Here is a 25509-nt window from a genome sequence, read left to right on the forward strand (position 1 = left end):
CTGTATAATTTTACGGTATCGTCTAGTCGGTTTGTTGCCAATTTCTCAAACAATGTTCAACGGTTTAGTTTTAATTTGTCCTTTTTCTATTCGAAGTTGCAACTTAAAAAAAAAACTTTTACTCGTAGGTATGCAGTATTATTGAAGACATTATTTAGGAAGGAATATTGTGTATCCAATTCGTGACCAAAAATGAATTTAATTAAAAACCGAAATTAATATCTGCTGCATATATTGTAGTTTTTAATTTCTACCTACTCATCGTTTCCATTAATTCTGCTAAAACGAAATTGTGTTGATATAGCGAAACATACGGTTTTTGCTACCTATGTTGCGTGCTTATCTGATGCACATATCGCCAGTTCCTGACCCCGGTCCTTCCCATTAGGCCATAAAAACCCTCCTCATTAGGAACCCGATATTTTTTGGGAGTTTGTAATTTTCACCAAAATAAAGGTACGTAATTATTGCACCATCGTAGGTTATCGAAAATAGTGTTTGTAATTTGAACCAAAATGAGAATCTATGCATTAGATTATCAATAGTATTCGATTATTTCGTCGGGATCCTTATTGACGTCAGGACACAATGAACTCGAATGACAATAAAAATGTTTCGAAATGTCTAACTATCCGCCACTTCAGTCTGGTATGGTAATCATTACAGAGTTTGACGTCTGATACGTAGTAATCGCGTTATTACAGTTATTAATATTTTAACAAAAATAATACGTTTATTGTGTTATTATTAATTATGATAGTAGTATACACAAAATAATATATTATACCCTCCTCACCTTATGGGTCAAAAGTATTTATGAAGCTTAGTCTTAGATTTTGAACAATATTCAATGGAAATATGTTTGATGTACTTTTATACGAAACTAATATAATATTATATTATATGGTACGTATAGAGACATAGAGTGCAGAAAAAATGTGTCGCGTGTGCCATATGACGTATATTATTCTGAAGTCGTCGTAAGTGTGACAGTAAATACGTGCAACTGGCATATTATTGACGTTCGTTGTATTTATCCGTTTAGACAATAATAATATTATTATTAAATTATTTGAAATTGAATTCGGCGAACTTGTAATGATTTCGAACATCTCAAGAAATAATTTTAAGATGCATTACAATACTGGAGAAACTCGAGTGAACGAATATTATGTCGGATTTCAAAGAGACATGTAGATTTTAATTTACAATGTGACTATTTAGCTTGAAAAATTTAAATGTGCATATTCTTTCACTTAAATAAATACCTTCCTTTCATAAATCTTTATTAATTATACTATGAGTATTTTAATGGGTGTATTTATAATTTATACCTAAAATATAAAACCGATTTTGGTACACGAGTAGTGAAAACTACAATCATGGTGTAAATATATGATCATTTTGTGTAAGTATCATTTTCTTTATAGGCCAAGAGCTTGTACCTATAGCTTAATAAGACGGAAATAACAGATTTTTGTTTTATTTGATTACCTAGTGTTCATATCTCAAAAATTTATTAACTGAGTGAGAAGAGAGCGGACGGCGAGATCGAACGGGTTTTTGCTGCATGTATCAACCCACGTACTTCCGGTAGATAGAGATTAAACTTTTCGCTGCTGTTATTTAAATATAATATTCTGATAAAGATAAATTAACCAAATTTAAATAAAAATAAAAATTAATAATACTATTATATTAAAGAAATATAAAATTAAACATATTGAGTTGATATTTTTAATTGACTATTTTCAAATATAAATGTTGACATATTCCAAATAATCATCTTGAAATAAAACAATATATTTTCATTTATTATACTAAAGTACCGCCCAATCATCGACGAAAATAAAAATGTTAGCAATAATAAATAATTTAACCTAACTTAACCTAATAAATAATTTATTATTACCTATATTTAAAAAATGGAACATTGACAATATTGCAGTTAAATTATTATTGTCTAACCCAACTCCGGAACTTAACTCGGGAGAGGGAAATTTCTTTTATTATTAATTTCCATTAAAAGTAAAATTACCTTTGGTATTTTCTAGTAATTTCTACCAATTAGCTGAAAGTACCTAATACATAAAGTAGTAAAATATATGGTAAATTAAATTTAAAAATCTCAACTCTATCGAACTTCTGGAGGGAAGGTATTTAAGTCACATTTAAGCCAGTCCTCCCCTCACACCAAAACCTCCACCCCCCGGGGACTGCAGTTGGAACATGTTCATCACTATGTTTCTATTATATCAAGGTACACGAAATTGTGTTTGAATCAAGGCCGTAACTGGGGGGAGGGGTCCGCCCCCCCCACCGAATTTTTTAAAAGTAGAAACATTTTAGAGGTGAATATTGTTTAACTATACTAAAACTATACCTAGAAAAAATGTTAGACCCCCCCCCCCCGAAATTTTTTTCCAGTTACGGCCTTGGTTTGAACTTTGAATGGACATCAAAGAGAAATAATATGACAGCTATAAATATGGAGTTATGTTTAAGAAATATCAACTGTATGTCTGTATGGTTTGAAATGTTAAACTTACAAACATAATTCCCAAACACACATAAAATACTCAGTGAATAAGCTTACGCGTGGAATCTCTGTGTGTTGCACTATCAAGTGTATGAAACTATGAACCGATGGTTGTGTCTGACGATTTTTTAGTCAGCGTCAATAATATTAGTGTTTACGCATAGTAAAATGTACATGATATAACGTACGATTGTACGAATATTAACAGACACGTGTTATTGTGTTTCACGATGAAAAGACGAGTGTCGTCATCAGTGCTTGAAACAATTTATTCTATACATTTCATTCGGTTTGACTTTTTTGTATATAATATATTATGTGTATTTTTTTTACGTCATCGCACTAATATAAACATCGCATGTCCGTTCTAAAACATAACAAATGATTAATAGCGGTTTGTCATAATTCAAAATACACATATATGTATATAATATATAATATATTATATTATGGTTTTTTGATAATACTTTAACAATTCTATTGTTTTTTTTATGTTGAGTTGTAAATCGTTATTAGCCCGAAAAGAGGCTACTGACGGGACGGCTACTACTTACCAACGTGAAAATATTTACATATCTATACCGGCTACACAAACTTTTTGAGAGTGGACCTCTGAGCAAATTCTGTGATGAGTTCCGTCGGATAACAGACGCGATTTTATTTTTAAAAAACATAGACACACGATAGGACTTTCCTGCATTACTGCTATACATATCTGATGAAGATATTTCTAGATATTGACGTCATAATAATTAAATAATCAACTGTACGTCCCACTGTTTCGGCATAGCGTTATGGGAAATCTTACCTCGTCTGCAACATATCCAGGACACGGTTGTAAACATTATACAAACGTCCCGATTGAACGCAACGGCAATGGTGTCGTCACGGTCCTCGTTACCATCATCACAATCATTTATTATAATTATCCCCGGTACGATAAACGCCCGTGGGTACTCGTGTATGAGGGTGGAAAAATATTACACCGCAGACTTATGTACAAGCAATATAGTATAATATGGTAGAAGCTTGTCATTCCGAACTATCAGCCAAGTATTATAGTGTGTGCGTATGCAATACTGCTTGGTATTGTTTGGTAAACTTATATAATGTGCGCATCGTTTTTTATATATACATATAGGGTTAATGCAGCCAAATTAAAATCTATTATGAAGTCTCTCTAGACTAATTGACACGGCGGGCGTGCAGCAATTGACCTCCAGTAATTATTTCCTACAGCGTATCATACATATGGGTCGTTTGGACTGTAAAACATTAGAACATAAAATATGTCCTATATAGGGGAAAAACAAAGGCCTGGATGTCGCTGCGTATACTATGCCGTAATATCTGTACGAGAAGAGAAAATAAACAATTATAACATCATCATATCTTATCATAAGAATAAATCATCAGCAACACCACAACGCATGTCTAATAATAAAATATATGATTATTATATCACGACCACCACTATCGCACAATATCGAGCTATAAGACGGTAACCTCGCAACCTCGCATAATGATTGATTTTAGCATAATAATAGTCATTTATAGAGATCTCAGAGTTACCATTTTTATATTAAATGCATATATTATAAATAAATGCGTTTTGTTGAAGCTTTTTATATTTTGCTTATACTTCTATAGTTGAAACAAGTTCCCGAGTTGATGTGGAGCTATTTTGAGCTCTTCTACTTATATAAGCACCTAACAAAATATTCAAATTTTTCAATCGCATTTGCCTGTGTATTGTAGAACGATTTACTTTGTATACTGACTGGTTTTAAAAAAAACGGTTAACCGGGGGTACATATTGATTATTAGTTCATTCTTTATTTTTTAACGTTTGATCAAACTCATTGTTCGTGACCAATGTGAAGCTAAAATCACATCAACGTTAAATCCAAATGAACAAATAAATACAGTCACGTTAAACTCACTCAACTCGTCTGGCAGTAATATCAGTGATTGTTCGAATATTTGTGTGTACATATTCATTTGCCCAAGTATTATTATTATTATTTTTTTTTTGTTATTATAATATATGTGTTCATATTATTACATAGATCTAATCGTAAAAAAACCACAATTTACTTTAAAAAAAAAAACCAAAATATCGCGATGACATCGCCACACCTGCAATAGCTAATAGTGCAGTATAACGTCTAAATATCTAAAACTATATTATATACAATATACATTATACAATGTACATATTATTATAAATATAAAATACGTATTTTTATCTATAATCCGGATTGGATTGAATCAAAGCGCGGTCGGCCATGGCTGAAAAGTTGTTTGTGTCATGATTTGAGTTTGAAGCGCGCGTGGGACGCGACGTTGTGCACGTATATTATTATTATGGTCTATATATCAATGTAATATAAATTGGACGGAGGCGACGAACGGATTGAGTTCATATAATGTATAAATATAAATATATATATATAATACACACGCGCACGCTGCAGAGTTATATGGGATCGTTTTATTTTAATTCTATGATCATGAATAATATATCATATTAAAAACAATCGCGAAACTTGAAACTAATGAGGAATAGTTTGTGAGCGATGATATCGTATTCGGACTGATCGCGCGACGCTACCACTGCGGCTGTGGTATTGTTATACCTGCAGTCTATATTGTTATCCTGTTGTGTTGTTGTTGTTGTTGTTGTTGTTGTTGTTGTTGTTGTTATTATTATTATTATTATTATTATTATTATTATTATTATGTATGATAGAGGATATAGATTAATTTGAATTTTGAAACTTTTAGCTGTATACTTGTGTATCCTTATTCGTGCACGCTCGTTTATTTCGAACGAGTTTAGCTAGCAACAATGTAAATGTATATAATGATGGCATCCTAACAGTATATCGTGTATGCACACGAGAAACGGTTACCTATTTATTATGTATATGATTAAGTTATTTTTTTGCTAGTATTATGTTGTTATCATCAAGTTGAAAAAAAAATATCAACACAATAAAAAGAGTTTTTTTTTACGAAAGAAAATAATAATTAATTATCAATAGTGTTTAAGAGTTTATTATGTTATCTAAATACTGCACATTTTTCCATACATATAGTATATATCCCCTGGCAACTTACTGCTAACACACGGTTGTGAAATACTATTACATAGTCACCATACCACTAACACACATATTATTATTACAATAATTGCAAACATTAAGATTCGATTGTGTTGAAAAGTTTCTGTAAACATGAAATTTATCACAAGAAATACTAATTAAATTATATGGTTCAAGTAAAACATTACACGCATACATATTATGTACCCATATGCATTATTGTGATACGTACACCAGCAAACAGCTTAGTCATTGCGAATTTAAGTCTCGAATTCTAACTTTTTTAAGATTAATAAAATTATAGTAACGTGTGTTTTAAGCTTTATAAAAATAATAACGCAAGTAATCGACTGACTATTGAGTGGTGTATAAAGTATAAACGTTTCATATCGTATATATTAATATACAGTATCAAATGTTAATAACACTATTTGTGTAGAAAATTTAAATCAATCAAATAGATCGTTTATAATATTATTTAATGTATATTACTATCATTAATTTCGAGTGTATATAATATTATTATTAGTATTATGTTATATTATACTGTACGAGGTCGAACAATTTAAAACACATTTCGAAGTATTTTTATAGTTATACATAGTAATACGTATATGCGGCAGTGTAAATCTGACATAAATTCCATATAATATATTATTTTGTACTTGTAATTTTTTTCAACATTTTAACTAAGAAATGAGAATATGATTTTATCAAACATGATGTTGTTATGTGCTTATGATAATTCTCCGACAAAAATAAGTTTTCTAAAAGCCTAATTATTGAAAACTAGAAATGGATCTTACTACATCTTACTCGTAAAATATGTCTAGACTAATTATTACATAATTATTATTTTGTACACCTGTATTGTTTTGTTATTGTTTCACAACTCGCCAACCGATATGATCGTTATTTTGTTAGATAGGTATCTCCTATATATGTACATTAGCTTTGCTTCCAAGTTCCGAGGTCGGTGAAAAAAGTTTAAGTACCGTTAAAAGTGAATTAGGTAATGTTGTTGTCGTTAAAAAGTACTGTCTTTAAGATGTATACGTTTACGGAATATAAAATAACATATGGGATTTTCCGACGGTATTGAATGTTTGTTAACATTTTTTTTTTTTTTTTTAAACGGTTTGAACGTATTATTGAATGTATAGGCCTACGCCCAACAGTATGGCACCTATAGGATTTAAAACAAATATCTACTCGAAAAAACAAACAAGTATAGATAACGCATTAATGAATAAGGCTAATGTCAAATTTTACAACTACGCTGTACTCGTATTTATTACTATTCGGCGTAGCACTAAAAAAAGTACTTTCCTATCAATTATATTTTTAAGCCATTATGTGTATACCATACATAAATATTAGATTTAAAAAATACTAATAACCGTAAATTAATTTATTCATTTTGATTTTCGATGATTAATATGAACTCCATGATACATCGGATATTTTATAATGTGGTAATCGGTAAAAAAAACCAAGAAAAAAATAGTTAAAAATATATTAATATCTATATTTAAAATCTTAGTTATAATTTTATATTTATATTATAAATCGTTCACTAACGTGAAAAAAAAATTAATAATATCAAATTAGTAAGTTATTTGTATTTTTTGTCGATCATTTAAAATTTTTACCTCTGAACTTAGCAATATAAATGTATCATTCAAAATTTCAAAACCCATCCTACCACCACTTCTATAAGATTTAAAAATTAACACCAGGATAAATTTTTACACATCACAACATTGATAAAACGTTGATAGACTAAATCTTGTTCACTCAAACAACAACACATAAACATTAACAATGAAAAGAAGTATACAGGAAATTTCCAGTACCTAATAAAGTTATTTTTCTCTGTGTTATACCGCCAGTTATAACTTATTAAAGCATCATAAAGCTATAACAAGCTATATAAAGACGAAGAATGAAAGAAATATTTCATATTATTTCAATATTTTTTAAAAATTATATTAAATATGCAAAGTGATCCTTTTACCATGATACACTCGCATTACTTTGAAAAGTTAAAACTTTTTTGAAAAAATTTTTTCACGATAATTTAATGTCATTAAAAGACAAATTTTCAAAAGGAATACATATTTATACTTTTTTAAGTTTTCTTATTATTTTTTCAATTTCTTCTTTTTTTCAATGTTCTTTTTTCCCGAGATTCGGTACAACTATAGATAACGCATAACCATCTAGTTACAGCAAAACTATAACCACTTACGTATTCCATAAATAATTTAAATACTTATAAACCTAGTTATATTGTACAACACTTTAAAGCTAAAAAAAACAGTGGAAGCTCCACCCTGACACATAGAACATTTCGAGCAGGTACACATAGTCATCGAAATTATCACTATAATAAAATCATGGATGTGTTAAAATTTTTAATCCATCGATAATCATTGCGTACCTATGAAAAGCTATTTAATTATATTAAAAATTATTATAATATTATATAATATGTTATTATTACTAACTTTTAAGTCAATATCGGGTATAATAAAACAGTGTGAATATGTTAATGGTTTACACAAGTAGCTAAAATTAATCTAAATATGTTTGAAAAATCATCGTTTATGGAAAGTAAAAACTTTACTTATAATATAATACGTAATGATAATCATTTTAAATTTCTCATTTTCTAATTTAAAACGTATACCTAACTCCTTAGTCATTTAGAATTAATAGTTGAGTCTATAAGTGTTAAAATAACACATTTTATAAATTTTCGTCTACAAAATAATATTTGGCAAATTATCGAGTCTTGTGCGTATGACAAAATTTGATCTTCAAGTACTTATAGAAAAAGTTGTGACTAAACTTTGTTGTGAATAAACGAAATAAATAATGTTTTCTGAATGGATAATGCTGTCGTATAAATTTAATATTGCTTACAAACTTGGGCCAGGTATTTTGTTTATTGTTCAATGGATTTTAATATTTAACTAATTATAACTTCGAGTGTTCCAAACAATTAGGATTTAAAATCTAGTTTTTCGTATTATATCAAACAAATAACAAAATGTCTTCTTTAAAAAAATGTAAAATTCATATATTTTAATATATAAGATTTAGCCATTTAGGTATATATATATAAAATATAAAATATTATAATAGGTAATTAATAATATAATTAATACGGTAGTTTTTCATAGGTATGCAATATATATATATATATATATATATTAATATGAATTTTTGTACTTTTATTCAATTTACTAATTTATTATGATAATGAAAAGCGAAAATAAAGTACAATAATTTCCAGAGTATACACTTTGGTATATTATATATTTTTTTTTTTTTTTGAAGTTCGTATATTTTATATAGGTATTTGAAGTACCCTTCATAAATATAGATTACTTTTTATACAACACGAATTCTGTAACAAAAAGAGAGTAACACCGTATGAATTATTATTGTAATTATACAATTATATTATATGATTGTTGGTACCTAATCAATAAAATATTAACTATTTGTCAACAATATGATATGATTTATACCTACTTGACTATCACTTTTTACCTAAATACCACATTATGATATTGTTTGATGTATAAAAGCGAAACGTTGTAATATTTATACAAAATACAATTACATCCTTAATTACCCAATCGCCTTAAGGAATAATTCGCCGAAAAATAATAATGTGACAAATTAGTCACTTCACTATCGCAGCTGACTTAAGTGCGTTGTCTTGTCGCATCATGCGTGTTAATATTGTTATATTTTATATTATTATGCACTGGTATTAATGGTTACCCTAACTCAACATGGTTCGTGTAAAAACGACTGAACGGAACCAATCAAATTGTTTGGTGAACCTAATGTATTCGCATAACATATTTTATGTTATAATAATATTATCCACTATATTTCACATTTAATGTGGCAAAAATGGTAGAGATTACGTAAAGATCCTTTGCGATTCTCACCAATTGCGACACAACATTTTTAAGCACCCTGTATAGTCATCGTTTACGTACATCACGAACTAAGATATATCTTAGCCGGTGACGTGCACTGGACGGGGGAGGGTATTGTGGTTAGAACCCCATAATCGTTTGCATCGACCGTTTTTGTATTTTTAAACGACGCCACGTCAGTATATAATAATTAAATAATGTCAACAATCGAAGTTTGTATATTCACTTTATTGTGTGACACTATAAAAAAACATCTGGTGTGTACCTATTTTGATATAATATTCTAAAAATATAATTAATAATAGTTGATAACATAATTCATTGCTTTGTTAAACCTAAAATATTATGGCATACCTACAAGTTACAACAGTTTTATAATATTGACGGACTATGCAAAGTTTTCAGATTTATTATGAAATATTATACTTCATTATTATACAATATCTTTGTAAAATAGTAGGTACTAGTAGGTACTTACTTAATATAAAGTATATTATCCACTTGACTCAAATAAACAAATACTGCACATCCATAATTAAAAAGTAAAAAATTAGGTAAGAACTAATTAACCCTGCACAAACGTATGTCCACACTCAAACAATGGTTTTTATACATTTTTGTAGTTTTGTTAGATTCGTACAACTACCTCAATTATACTTTGAGCTGATTTTGTTTATTATACGATAATTATATTTTGTAATCATTACGCTTTACGATAACCGAATAAAAAAGGCAAGAGTTTGTGCAAGCTTAAAATAAAATAAAAAATTCTCATTCTCATTCTCCCTCCCATTACCTATTGATTTGGAATTTCTGAGCACACCATGTATATTGTATAATGTATATTATAGTAACTGTGCCCTATGCCTATTGCCTGTCCAATTTGTATCATGCCAAGTACTCAACACTCGAAATAAGTTTGAATCACACTTTATTTACGAATATTGATATATTTATTCTACTAATAATTACGAGTGGTGTCCACCGTGTCGATGTTTAGATGCCTAGTCATAATTCATAACAATTAACATTAAGATAAAATTAACAGAAAAGTATAAGTACACCGTAGGCCCAACTATATGGTTCGTTATTGTATACATTTTGTACTACCAATAAGTTGAATAAGTCCTCCTCTCATTTTTGTCCCACTATAATTGTTGTCATCGTCGTCGTCTTGTTTGTTTTTACGTATACTTACATAGGTACCTATATAATAATTGTATCATAATATTATTATTCATATTTAATATCGCCTACTTATCTGCGTTGAACAATTATTAATAAGGTACCGAAAACCACAAGACGATTTATTTTTCAACTGTGCATTTCATAGTATTTATTTATTGTTAGCCCTAGTAAATTAATTTCATGAGTGCTGTGTACACCCATATAATTTGATATATTACTGCAGATATATGATAATAATATAATAAAAAGCTATCTTTTTTCTTATCGAAAATTCGTTCGGAGTACCACCCGATAACTTTGTAAAGAAACGTACACATCACAGTATTCAATAATTTTTGATTGAACTTCTTACACGTTCAATATTAATTTTTTTACAATCCACATTCACAAGAACAGCTCTCAATTTTAGTAAAATACTGTATTGTCGTGATCGGGTTTGGTCGTGGTCGTGGTCGTGGTCTGAAATTGTACGGCGGCGGTTAATCTGAAGGAAAAATATTGAATCCATTTTCTGGCCTGCAGAAATGTTTAACTCTAGAGTATAAAATATAAACATTCCCTGGGTATCACATCGTCGCCCGATCATTTACAATTATTATCACCCGGTATACAGATCCTCAAAGCAAATTATGAAAGATTGATAGAATCGGTAAAATACAGATGACATTAAATAATCAGCAGATAATGTTTAATATTAGACTAATTAATGTCACGCAATAATAACTTGACTTTAGTGATATACATAAATAATTCGCTTGACCATTTAGCAACTCCTTACACTCCATGCAATGCACATTTCATACTCATGTTCACTAGTAAAAATATAACAAAATAATATAACACGTAATAAAATCATTAAGTATTAACATTTGTAGCTTGCCAAAAGTAAAAAGTAAAAACTACCAAAACATCGAAATATCGAAAATAATACAAATTAAATAAAATATTTCTTTTCGTGATATTATTCAGTATATAATCAATACATAATACATATATGTGTAACTGAATGTCTGTCTGTCTGTCCATCATTTATGTCTGCAGCCTAAACTGCAGAAACACAATGCAAGACTGCCCTGTTTTTTGGATGTGTTTGAGTGGTCCCTCGAAGATTTAGATCCACAATTGGACCCGATAGGATAGGTCCCGGGAAGTTGCTCAAACAGGGATTTTAAGATTTACGAAGGAAATATTTGTTTATACAAGGTTGCTATTGGCATTGATTTTAGAATATACTAAAATCAATGCTATTGGTTATAGGAGAAATATAAGTAAATTTAGTAGAAATTGGTATTTTTTTTTTTTTTGTTTATTGGTTGCCTGCAGTGGTTCATCGGGCAGATCAGGTATAAGCATTCATACAGTTGAATTTTTGCACATTGCCTACCAAGGTGGCCGAGTTGCACTTATAGCCACTCATCGGCGTGTCCGCAATAAAAATAAAAACAAAACATATTATTTATATAAAGTACCTACGCATCAAGCGGGGTCCACAATCCACAGCGGGTATAGGCATAATATACTGATCGCATTGTCACCATCAAGTCTCATATAAAGTTGTCATTTTTAACGGGCAACAAAGTACACGGGATCAACTAGTTTAAAATCTAAGAGGAATAATATTATTATTTTACCACCGGCCGATGTTCACCACCCTCGAAAATCACTATTATTTTAGATTCTGAGAGTCGCGATGAATGTATTGATTTAACAATGATGACTGTGTTTTTGACATAGTTATGTTTATAGGCTGGATACAACTTTTTTTCTTATAACCGATTTTTTTGAGTGACATTTTGTTTATCGCCATAGAGGCGGGAATAAATAAAACAAAATAAAATATATTATATTAAAAATCAATTTACAAGTATTATTAATTCATTAAATTCCAAACAAAATGTAAAATGCTCCATGTTTTCTCTAGATTATGAGCGGAGCGATGAATATATTGATTTTACAATAATATATGTGGTTTTTTTTATAATTTTTTTTTTTTGTGGTCTGTCGTTGTCTTTTGGAGCAGTAAAAATGTTTGGATATTCAACTCCAGAGTCTTTTCCTATAAAAAAGTAAATCTTGTTGGTACCATAGAGTCAAAAGTAAAAAATTCCCAGTAGTTTAAGAAGCGTAGGAAAACACATAACACAAATTAAGAAAAAACAGAACATTTTACGCCAAACCAGTTCTTGACAAAATTGTTTCTGTGGTTTTTAATGCAACTTTAACGTTACTTTAAAAATAATTTTCAATCCCTTTCCTATTTAAAACTAACATTATCGGAAATGTAGCTTTATGGTGATGTAAGCTATAAATTCGGAATTCCTTCCACTGAAAATTTTTTTAAAAAAAGGTAAAATATGCATGGAAATGGCTAGCAACAGGTGTTGCCCACACTTAGATAAGATAAAATTAATATATTCGAAATTTTATTTTTTCAATATCTACATAATATACATAGCCATTTATATGAATTGACAAGCCCAGTTTGAAAGGTAAAAGTACGATCCTTCTTCTTCAAAATCTATGTAACATAAACAGCGCTTAAAAAGCGATTTTCAATAGCTTTCACAGTTTAAAATAACATTTTCGAAATTTTTTTTGCGAAAATATTACTTACCAGTGCTGTAAGCTATTAGCTATTAGTTTTGAAATAAGCTCGGAAATCCTAAAACCGCAAACTTCGAAAACACGTAAAAAATGCATGGAAATGGCTAGCAACAAATGTTACCCACACTTACATAGGAAAAAATTAACAATTTAGAAATTTTATTTTTCAATATCTAAATCGCCATTTATATGAATAGTCAAGCCCAGTTTGAAAGGTTAGTTACAATTCGCTCTTCTCCTTTAAAATATTTAGATATTCATGTATCATAAATATTTTTCTTTTCATACCTATCTAAAGTATAAAAATGTAATACAAAATTCCTCATAAGTTTCCCTGTCTTAAACAAAACAAAAAAAGTTTACCGAAAAATTAAATTACGGTCTCGCATTGTTGAGAAACGCAAATGTTTTAATAATTTATTAAAAGGTATGGTTTGGTTAATGAGATCGAGACCTCGACCGTAGATATCTTCGAACAAAACTTTAATTTTACTTGGTTAATTAAATTGAATATACTGGGGACTGCAACCAGCAATTTTCGATCGGTCGTGGCGACACAAACATTATAGTCGCTATCAGTGGCGAATCTGAGGTTGAACTCTGGGGAGAACTTCTAAAAAAGTAGGTACTATACCTACCTAGTTGAAAAAATATGCACACACAATTTTTTTGAGCATCTTGCAGTACATAGTGTACTTTAGTCTATTTGTGAATTAATCTATAAACCGAACACATCACCTCCTACTCATTCGAACATGATATTTTAGTAAATATCAAGTGATGGTTGATAATCTGGAGATCCAAGGCACCTGCCTCCCCTCGGATCCAAATCTGGTCGTTTTTATAATACGGTTTGAGAGATGAACTACTAAATAGCGATTTCACACCTGCTCTAGGAGATGATAGCGGATTATTGTAGATGACTAAAAAAAAATAATTCAGGCAATTATTTTTCTATGATAATAATATATTGTGTGACTGTTTTGAGATAATATTATCACCTAATTTTTTCGATTATTTTTGCAGTTTGTGTGCGGTTTCGTGCTACTATGGACGCTGACACTGATCAGCATGGACCGTCACCGGTGCATCGTCGTACCACCGTACCGGTCACAGCTGACACCCCGCCGTGCCACCGTGCTCACCGTACTCACGTGGCTGATCGCGCTGGCGGTGTTCATGCCCGTGCCGTTCTGGTTCCACGAACAGGCCGTGCTAGGAGACACAGCAGTCAATGTATGCACGCTGGTGTTCCCCAAGAACGACACGTTCAAAATGTCCATCGTGTTCACCGTGTCCGTGGTGTCGCTGTCCTGCATCCTGCCGCTGTCACTGTTCGTCTACCACTACCAGAGGATATTCCACAAGTTGAACAAGACCCGACGGAGGATCGAGCACTCGGTCTCGCATCGGTCAGCAGTCGTACACACCACTTCGCGGAACAGCCTGTCACCGCCCTCCAACGGTTCCATACCACAGGTACGTGCACGCACATTTGTCATATACTTACCGATAATCGCGGTATATGGTAACAAAAATACGTTAACTGGTTAGACTAGGCGTCATGTCATGATTTGTGCATTTCCTGTACTTGTTTGCATTTTCACTGCTTCTGCAGGATTCATTTATATCGGATATTGTCACTGATTATAGTGCATTTTGGTTTTTTTCTAAAACTTTATTATGTCTTAAATTATTCACACTGTATATAATACTATAGTATTGTATAAGACGTGTGCCTATTTTTTTATTAACTTAATGGATATCAATACAATTTTAGACCTACCTTATTGTTCCAGTAAGTATGGACATATTCAAATTGTTTTCCCCGAATTTGTTTGAAATTAAATTTATAAAAATGTTAGCTTTTAAATTGTGCGAGTGGGTGGTTTTAAAATTGTATTTTTATCATTTAAAAAAAAAATCTACATATTAAACATTTGCCGATATATTATTATTATAAAATATAGGTAAATGCGAGTATGTTTATTGATTTAAAAGAACACAGTCGTCATACAGTATTATTAGCATAAGGAACTCACGGGTTCGAATTTGAACGGGAATTAGATATAGTTATAACAGATGGACAGGAAAGTACGCAGAAAGTACTTTAGAATACGGCAGAGTCGTTTCAGAAAAGTACATAGATATTTTTCAATATATATTTTCGAGAATCGCTTGGCAACTTAGCACCATCCATCACTTCGTAGAAAAAAAATATATTATAATATAGGCCACAATATTGTCCTGTATAACCTACCTACCTAATCTAACGTCTCTGCTGTAACTGCAATTCGATGAATCTCGTCTCACTAGTCACTTATAAGTTCCTAAACAGTATTTTAATAATACGACAATACGAGTAGTATGTATACATATATTAACTGTGCAGAATTGAACACTGCAATAGACTCGTGTGCCGTGTTAGAATGAAATTCCACAGCATCAGCAGATAAATAGTTTTTATATACAATATATTATACATATTGTAGTATTCGTCGGACGAGACAATTTATACGAATTTTATTGCAGTTGACCTTTTGTTTGTTATTAATTGCGTCTGGTCTTGTGCGGTGCAGAAAATTATACGAAAAACAGATGTAATTCAGTCATACGAATCTTTAATGCAACCCGAGCATCCAAGGGCATTCGCTCAATAATTGTCAACCCTAAAAATCATCCTTAAATAATATTGTACATTCGTTCGTGCGAATGAACCCTTAAATGATAAGCGTGTTCGACAATAAAATATTTCATTGTTGATGCATCAGTTTAGATTCTGAGCGGAGCGATATAAATGTATTAATTAATAATTTCACTAATTATTTTGAAAAAAAATTTTTTTTTTTATTTAGATACCAATGCTATAATAATAGTAATAATTAAAAAATATGAAAGATAGGCATGACTTTTTTATGTAATTATGTTAAGTTAAAATTTTTACAAAAATCACCAAAACTTGCAAATTATTTTGTAGCTAAAAATGTGTACAATTTAAAAAAAAAAATAACGATATTAGTCATTGTGCTGTAATTCAAAAACATTCTTCTTGAAGTCTTAAAACGTTTACGAATTTTATAAATTTTACTATATAGAATTATATTTTCAAAATATTTTAGATTAATTAGATTAATTTTAAGCTCATTACCTATTTATACCAAGAGTCCATGAACATATTCATACTTTTCTATGTTAAACTGGTATTGCTTCAAAAGTTAATAAATACAAATTATGTAGCATGATAGAAATATACTCTATTGTAATAATTAAATACTAATTAGTAAAATAAATGCAATGTTTTTGGAAAAAAATTAATCAACCTGCCTGTAATACCTATGAGTAAAATAAGTTGATACAATGATATTAAATCACTGAATTCAAGTTAAACACATCCATTACAGCAACCCACTCGATACCTACTTTACAGCAGATCGGTACCCACTTCTCACCTTGTTTTGTTGATTTTCTTGTTGAGCTTATTTTTTCAACTAGATGTTCTTTTTAGACGGTAGGTACTCATAATATTAGATAGCTGCCGTCATCCAGTCTTTCCTGTACAAGTGTGCATCTTGTTGATTCGGGCACTATTGATCCAACATTATACTCATTTGATTCACCCCTGTGTACAGTGTACACGCAAATACTTGTATACATCACTCGTTCAAGGTGTGTTAGAATTTAATGTTCCAGGACTCTAAAAATATGAATAATATTATTAGTTCAGTCATAGTAATAAATCAGTAACACATGGAGGTTCCATAAAATAAATGCTAAGTATAGATTTTCTAAGAGCGATTATAGTTGGTGACCAATAACTGCAATGTCCTTTTTCAAATATTCAAGGAGAACAAAATATCCTTTGGTGCAATCTTGCTACAATAGTATCGTTTTATATTATTTTAGATGGACTCAAATAAAATCGTATCCAATAATGATTTTTTTTTTAAAGAAGTGCTAACTTGTGTTCTTTTGCAATATTCTACCTTTTGAAATATTTATTAAGACCATTTGACGATAATTCTATAAAATAAAATCTGTTTTGGGTTTTCGATGTAATAAAATATATAGCGAAACAACCTACATCTAATGCATGAAATATAATATGCGGAGTGAGAAAGATTTGAGCAGCAGTTTTCAATAATTGTAAAATCATCGTCACCATAATCTCTAAGACTATAATGTGTATAATAATAAAAGATAAAATGTCTTTAAAATAAAATATATTAAAATTAACTATACCGTGGTGATGTTATACGAATCCTGCAACTTGCAAATATTCTATATACGCATTTTAAAATTATTGAATCCCACGGTACTCGGCGATGGAGTCTCGATGAATAAAACATCACCTGCACCCACTACCGCAAGGACTTCTCTAATTCTTTCGCTACACAGTTAATTATTATATACGACCTCCCTACCTAATTTGTGTGAAATCCAACACTAGTTTAGCTGTAAACTGTAATAATACTGTCTTATCATAAATCATTATTTTGTCATTATAAAAATAAATTGTGTACGACATAAATAGAAAGAAGACGTGAAAAATAATATTATTGTTGATTAAACGAGTATTAATTAAAAATTATGAAGTTTAAAAACATGTCAATCATGAAGGCTATATTGATTTTACCAGTACATATATATATATTGAGAAATGGTAATAATAAAAGCAGCTAAAAAGTTCCATTCTCAATATAAGTTAAGTATTTTATTTATTTTTATTTAAATTTAAATCTATGAGATTACTGGGCCTAAGTGGGACATACTCGTGTGGAGGCTCAGGGTTATCTACTATACATTACACATTTACATAAAAATTTTAATTAACAGACATCTATAATAATAATAATAATAAGTATAATATTATATTTACAATTTAACATCAAATCCCATATCATTTGAGAATTTCGGATGAAATCATAAAAATATATGAAAATATCTTTTAAAAAAAATTCTTGAATTTGAAGCATCAATAAGGACAGTCTCTTCTCCTACCAACAATCAAACCAACATTAATCATACAGCACTTACACTGCTTGTAAATCATTTCTTTATAGATGTTTAATAAAAATGTAAGTAAAAAAAAAAGTATATAATATTGCTGTTTATCGATTCGTCATCGATTTATCATTTGTAACTCAAGTCACCTCTGCAGTTCAGTATTGTATTAAACATTTCACCGGTGTTCCATCAATTGTCATGCACAAGAACAAAAACAAAAAAAACAAGAACCATTGCCAATTTTTAACATTTTTTTTTTTGCATAACATATTAATATGATTCTTCAATTCTTGTGCTTTTATTACTTTTGTATGAATTGTATATTATATATATTATTTATTATAAAATTAATATTAAAAAACTATCATAAAATTATAATTTTCAAATTTCTTTGAATTAATTTGGTTTTCTTATGATTGTGCTATACTTAACAATTAATGTTAAAAACATAAATAATATGGAACATTATATCATAGTAATAAATTGGTAAGTTACTATAGTAACAAATTGTAAGGACAAACGGTCAGAAACAGCGGGCGTACAACAAGGAAATATTCATAGCTAGAGACCCTATAATAAAGCTACCTAGTTAATATTTATTACTTTTATTAAAATTGGTAAAAAAAACTCAATCTCAAAAATTGTAATCGTTGTTTCTTTTCTCTTTATTTAAATTTTAAATTAATTTTTATTACAAAACATATTTTATCTGAATCTAGATATATATTATTCTGATGCGAGAAGTAAACATTTTTTTAAAAATTATTCTAGTAAAACAATTTTAAATTCAACTAGTAACTTTTTTTAATAAATCTACAGTAATTGTATTATACAACTATGATGTATAGGACAATACCTATTATTTTATGATAAATGAATAAATAAATTAAATAAATTAGGATCAATAAATAAAATTGAATATTGATTCACTCCTTATTCCCAAAGTTCTTATAATATGAAATATATATTTTATTATTGTATATGACTGTATTAAACCAAATTTTAAAATATAATGGTAACACAACCACTACCACATAAATCAACATAAGTTGACATATGAGTATGTCTGAGACCATAAGTGTTTTAAAAAAACTGTTGTCAGTACACTCGATGTAAGAATAAGGATTATAATATATTAGTAAATATGGGATATTCGGAAACATTGTTTCTTCTAACAGCCTCACAAATTAAATGATTTTTGTTTTCCAATTTACCAGAAAGATTCAAAATTAAACTCCTACAAGTGGGAAAAAAATAACACACATTTTACAACCACAACTCTGAATAATGTCTTTAAATCCATACATTCTTTAAAAGTATCCATAGCAAATCCATAAAATGTCTTAACCAACTAGAATATTACACATTAATTAGAGACTTCGATGATAGTGAACAATGTAACAATGTGAGTATGTGACTGTTTATGTTACCACACTACAATTGACTTAAAAATAATGATCGTCCAAACAGTCTTCGTGTGGTTACGCTAGAATAATGACCACGGCCCACTACCAATGAAGCAATACAAACTAATATAATTTCGTCTATAGCAGGATTCAATACACGGCTCAATTGGTTTTGCACAAATTGTAACACAGCTGCTGTGTATAATCAAACTACATAAATAGTTGCATCTCCACAATTGTTTTCTCTTCAATAACACTCCCATATAACAGTATAATTTATAATTAATATTAGAAAATCACTGAACATAAACATATAATACAATTTACTAAACGACCGGAATGTTTTTCTATAAGGTTAACTGACCAGGGTATACTTAAAGAGAACGTCTCACACACATATTTTCTCCATCTTGGAAATGCATGTAATAGAAAATTTTTGTTCAGCAATTCTCATTTGGCTTCGCTAATTTTAATATTGGAGTTAAATTTTCTATTATTAAACTTAAAGGTAACAGCATATTTTATGATTTTTTCGATGTTTTAATTTTTAAGTTAACTATAAGTGTGTAAAACAGAGGTCACCTAATGGTGGCCCGTATTCCTTCATATACTGGTGTCGTTGTCATTGTATCATTTAAATTTTAAATAAAATGTAATTTTATGTTTTTAGTAATTATAACAAAGTATAGTTTAACTGCATTGTATGGTCACATCACATACGCGTGCAATGGTCGTATCGAGAAGTGATTGTAAATTGTAATACATAGAAAAAAAATGTTTAGGTAATATATTCATGTACAAAAATGTCATCACCCCCACTCCTTCACAAACATAACCAAATTACGCAACTGGTGACTCACCTTCACCAGGATACAGGTAACGATGACGGCGGCTCGCGACAGCGGCTATATAGTTGCCTGTTGCACCGCACCCGCGGTCGTGATATGACGTCACACGTGATTGTAAAATAATAGTAAATAGTAATTATTCTGTTTGAGCGCGAATGCGATGACAGGAAATCAAAATTAAATCTAATAGTATTATTCTGAAAAATAACATGTATACATGATTGAGATCACTCCAGTGAAATTTGCGATACAGGCATGTATATACAATTACTATATTATATTTTCGTAATTTCTGTGTAATTTCTATTCGGGATGATCCATACCAGACATTAATTATTTCAGAAGACATTTGGGTTTTAAAAAAATTCTTTTTCTCAATTTTAAGTAGTAACAAAATAATATTTTCGGAAAAAAATTATTTTTTTACTAAATTTTATGATTTTTTGAACGACAACAAAAAATTGTTATTTCATATTTAAAGTATTTCGATCTAAGACAATCATATTTCGGATAAGTAGTTTATTAGTTACAAATTATAATTATTTTAAGTTAAGATGAGTGGATTAGTGATCCAACATTTTACGCGGCACTCAAGTACCGGTGTACTACTCCACTTCGCACAAATAAACGTTATACACGTATAGGTAACATTTGATTTTTATACATCTTAGTACCAACTCTAAAAAATATTCTTCTTTGGAATGAGAAATTAAAAATGCAGGTTGTCATTAATACAATTTAAAAATGATAGTGATAAAAAAGTAAGTCAAGAACATATATTTTTCTTTTTAAGTTTGTGCTTTTACAACCCATTAAAATTATGTAAAATACAAATTTCTAATAGTTCTAATAGTTTTTGAAATAATAAGTGCCTTACGTTATATGAATCACGTTATAATATTTATGACCACTGCGATCTAATAACATAGAGTTTCTATAATATAATATTTTTAATAATATTATATTATTATTTCCTCAACCTACACCATCCGGCCCTCCGGTCGCATACGATATCATTATTATTTTCGTAGAGTAACTGCGTCCGAATATGATATGAAACAAAGCGACGGGATTTCACTTCAATATGTTACAGAGTGTAAATATTTTAATTTCTACTAATGGCCTTTCAATTGAACATGTTTACTATAGTATATATCGTAAATATATTCATCATATTTTCTTTTTTAGAAAATAGAAGAAGAAAATATATAATCAACTCAAAAACTTTTCAAATATTTTTAGAATTCTTATCGTGTACAAAAAATGCTAACATTAACAAAGTTCCAAGTGTCTATACGGTTATTCGTTGTTGAGGTCCACGATTGCGATAGCAAAACATCACGGTCTTAACCATTTTAACTATATTGTAGACTTGTATTGTTGCGATGCTCAATCACTCACCACCCAGTACCCACAATATATAAAAGACCGTATATATATATATATCTTATAGGGATAAGACCGTGTAACGGATCGACTTACCAAAATTATTGCTGCGTGGCTGCGGTCCCCAACGTCTGCTACATACGTGTACAATGTACATACACCAACACGTGTTATTAGAACTGAATTGATATCCAGATAGGTAATAATATATTATTACACTCACAAGAAATTTTCTTTCCCTCTCCCCCCCCCCCCCCCCCAAANTTTTCTTTCCCCCCCCCCCCCCCCCTCCCCCCAAATCCTCTTGACACACCGCGCGTAACAATAGAAAACAAGCAGTATTGTACTCGTGGCTAGCTATTATTATACTCGTAGTCTACTTTTAAATATTACGCATTTCGTACACTGTATACTATATTGGTACGTTACAATATTAAAATGTAAAATACATAAAACATACTATCGTCGCGCGTGTAACAATTATTATTTTTGGACGTATAATAAAGTGTGAATATTACAATATTGTATCGTACCGACTGCAGGCTACACATTATTCTGTCGTATCGGATATATTTATATACTATATTAAGCGCACGTGGTAAAAATTTACGACCAGCGCGTGGCTTTTGCACGCGTGTAGCCGCCAAACCAGACTGTAGTTGTATAGGCTATCGTGCTTGTATTGTGATTTTCTCGGTAAATATTTTGTTCGATTATATTACAACAATATGTACACTCAAACTGATTTCATATGCATTTTTTGCTGGTAATCTACAGTGGTCGAGTTGCAGCCTACGTACAGCTACGCGAATCGTGGACCTGCATCCGGTCGGGCCTACTGTATGGAAACGTTACAAATTAGCATATTCAAAAAGTTCTGAGAATTTTCAATTTTTACCTCCGAAAGCACCAACTATAGATGGAAATGTTTCACCAAATACCTCCATCAGTTACCTAATGATTGGGGCATTTTTTCTATCAACTATATAAAATGTTCATACACACCTAACAATTTTAAAAAATAAAATAAAAAACACACATTATTTTAAAATCAATGTATTCATCGCTCCGCTCGAAATCAAAAATATAATTTTTTTTCTTCAAAAATGTTGATTTGTTATGAACTCAAATCATTAAAAAAACAACATTTCCAAAAACGTTGAATTTTATTTAGATAATAAGTATTTCTGTAAAAATAAATCAATCTGTATATAGTGCAGTTATAATATACAATAGTCATACATTTTCGTTAAATGCCTGCATAATAATCAATAAAATAAAGCACAACATTTATCAAAAACATATTAATGTAAAGATATCTACTTTGTTCTTTGTCTAATCTATTAAACTATAAATAATATATCAAATATAAAAATATAAAAATATAACATAAAATATAAAATATATATATATATTAATATATTATATATCTGTAAATTGACTGTAATAGATGCATTCATAGAACAATATTAGAATATGTAATAATTGTCATATATATTTTTAATATTTAAGTATACACATATAATTAGTAGGTACTATTATGGGTATTATTGTCTTTTTCGCTATCAATATCTTATTTAGACTCAGGATCTATAAAAAAAACTTTGCCCTAGCAACCCATAGAATATACCTGAGTAGCACCCAAAAGTGATAAGAATATAATGTTGTAACTAACAAGTAATAGGTAAGTCACACACTCCCAGCTGAAGTTTTTGAAGACAATGTGATCGATATACGATCGCGCGTTTTCCACGAACGTGATTCTATATTTTTTGATGCATCTCGACGTCTCTATTTTTTTTATATATAAATATAGATACCTATGTATATTGTGTATAGGTATTTATTGTAACAGTAATAAACTAATAACAAATAATCTGTGTTTGGTGGATATATATTTGTTATACTTGTTGTATCCTTTATCCAGTTTTGTTTGAACTGTTGTAGAATCACTTTGTTTTGTGTCTTTTGTTTTGTAGAAAAACTCGGGAGCATTCATCCGTAATTACCTACCTATATTATTATGAGTGACAAAACAGAAAAATCCTTGTTCGATCCCTTCGCGTAATGACTGCTAAAACCACAATAATATGTGTATAATAACGGTACGAAGTACATCATAAGCCATAACTATATAAATATACACGAAATGACAATAAAAGTAATGTTCATGATTTTTGTATTTGAAATGTTATTTTTCTTTTTATTGGAGTCGTACAACACGCGTACCTATATAATATATTTGATAAAAATCAAAACAGTTCATTCGATTATATACTTATATATATATATAGTTTTGTAGGTATTAAGATTATATTATATTGTACCTATATATTATAAACATTAAGCACGTGGTATAAAAATGTTCCGTTTGTCTAAAGCCTATAATATACATTTAAAATATAATATTTTCATACTAAACATTTTAATGACTGTACATGATTCTGAGTATTCGTTCACAGTGGGTAGTTACCGCTAGGTTTTCATGAAAAACGTTCTTTCCAAAGACTGGCATTTATTGCTAAAGTATTACTCAATAAACTAATAAAGGCAAAAAACTTTTAAATTATTATACCAAATAACTAATATTTTTGCTACATTTATTTATAGAAGGTACCATTCAAGTTGTTTTTATTTAAATCATCGTAAGAGTATGAACAAGTAAATAACAGAAATCACTCAATAATTGTTCAAAATAAATTTAATTGTATAGGTAGTACCTACTAGGATTCGGCAAAAAAAAAAATTCATTGATGGTTCGACAAAAGTTTTAGAGTTGAGTCCTCTCTACTTGCTCGAGAACAATACGTGCAATGGATTACATTAATTAATAAGTACTCGTTCTAAACGCACTGACGAAGCCTGATGAACGGATGAGAAGGTTTGTCCGATAGGTGATGACAATCGTTTGGAAATAAAAAAATTACCTCAAATGCTTTTGAAAATTTAAAAGATTTATTTGGAATTCCCGGGGGAAAGAATTTTTGAATTTTTGATAGCCATAATATAATATTGATTCAGAAGTTCCTCGCTACTCGGTAGTTTATGAAGTCTAGTGGAGTTTCATCAAAAGTTTGAGCCATCGATTATTAATCGAGCTAGCAATAATGGGAGAACACGAATTTCGAAATGACGATATATATAGATAGGTGAAACACTACAATTAAAGGTACCGTAATACGTTCTATAATTAAATAATGTAGATTTAATATGTGAAAATCAAATGTGATGATGATCGTAAACAGTTAAAATTATATTTTACGAATCGTATTTATCATAATGTGAGAGTTTCTGTAAAGTTACAAAAGATATTTCTTTTTTATAACACATACAGGGCAATTGATATCTCTAAAAATATTTGGACCTTATAGTTTTAAAATTCTAGTGAGTAAAATATTTTCGTTCTGGTTCTATCAACTATAATGTAGTTATATTTAAATTGCATTAAAAATATGCAAATCGAGG

At 29.7% G+C, this 25509-nt stretch overlaps 1 protein-coding gene and 1 long non-coding RNA gene across 2 annotated transcripts in view; one reads left to right on the forward strand and one right to left on the reverse strand.

Annotated features, from left to right (window-relative positions):
- LOC111036687 (neuropeptide Y receptor type 2-like) overlaps window positions 1–25509 on the forward strand; it is a 42455-nt gene that overhangs the window by 15438 nt on the left and 1508 nt on the right. The window contains exon 3 of the mRNA XM_022318809.1: window positions 14427–14879. Coding sequence (XP_022174501.1) covers window positions 14427–14879 — 453 coding nt within the window. The remainder of the gene's footprint in view (window positions 1–14426; window positions 14880–25509) is intronic.
- Window positions 16400–22282, reverse strand: LOC111036689. Its single transcript, XR_002604793.1, has 3 exons — window positions 22141–22282; window positions 20671–20855; window positions 16400–17094 (listed from the first exon to the last, which is right to left on the reverse strand). It is a non-coding gene; the product is annotated as an uncharacterized LOC111036689 (long non-coding RNA).

Source organism: Myzus persicae, unplaced genomic scaffold (assembly GCF_001856785.1).
Source record: "Myzus persicae strain clone G006 unplaced genomic scaffold, MPER_G0061.0, whole genome shotgun sequence".
Taxonomy (NCBI): domain Eukaryota; kingdom Metazoa; phylum Arthropoda; class Insecta; order Hemiptera; family Aphididae; genus Myzus; species Myzus persicae.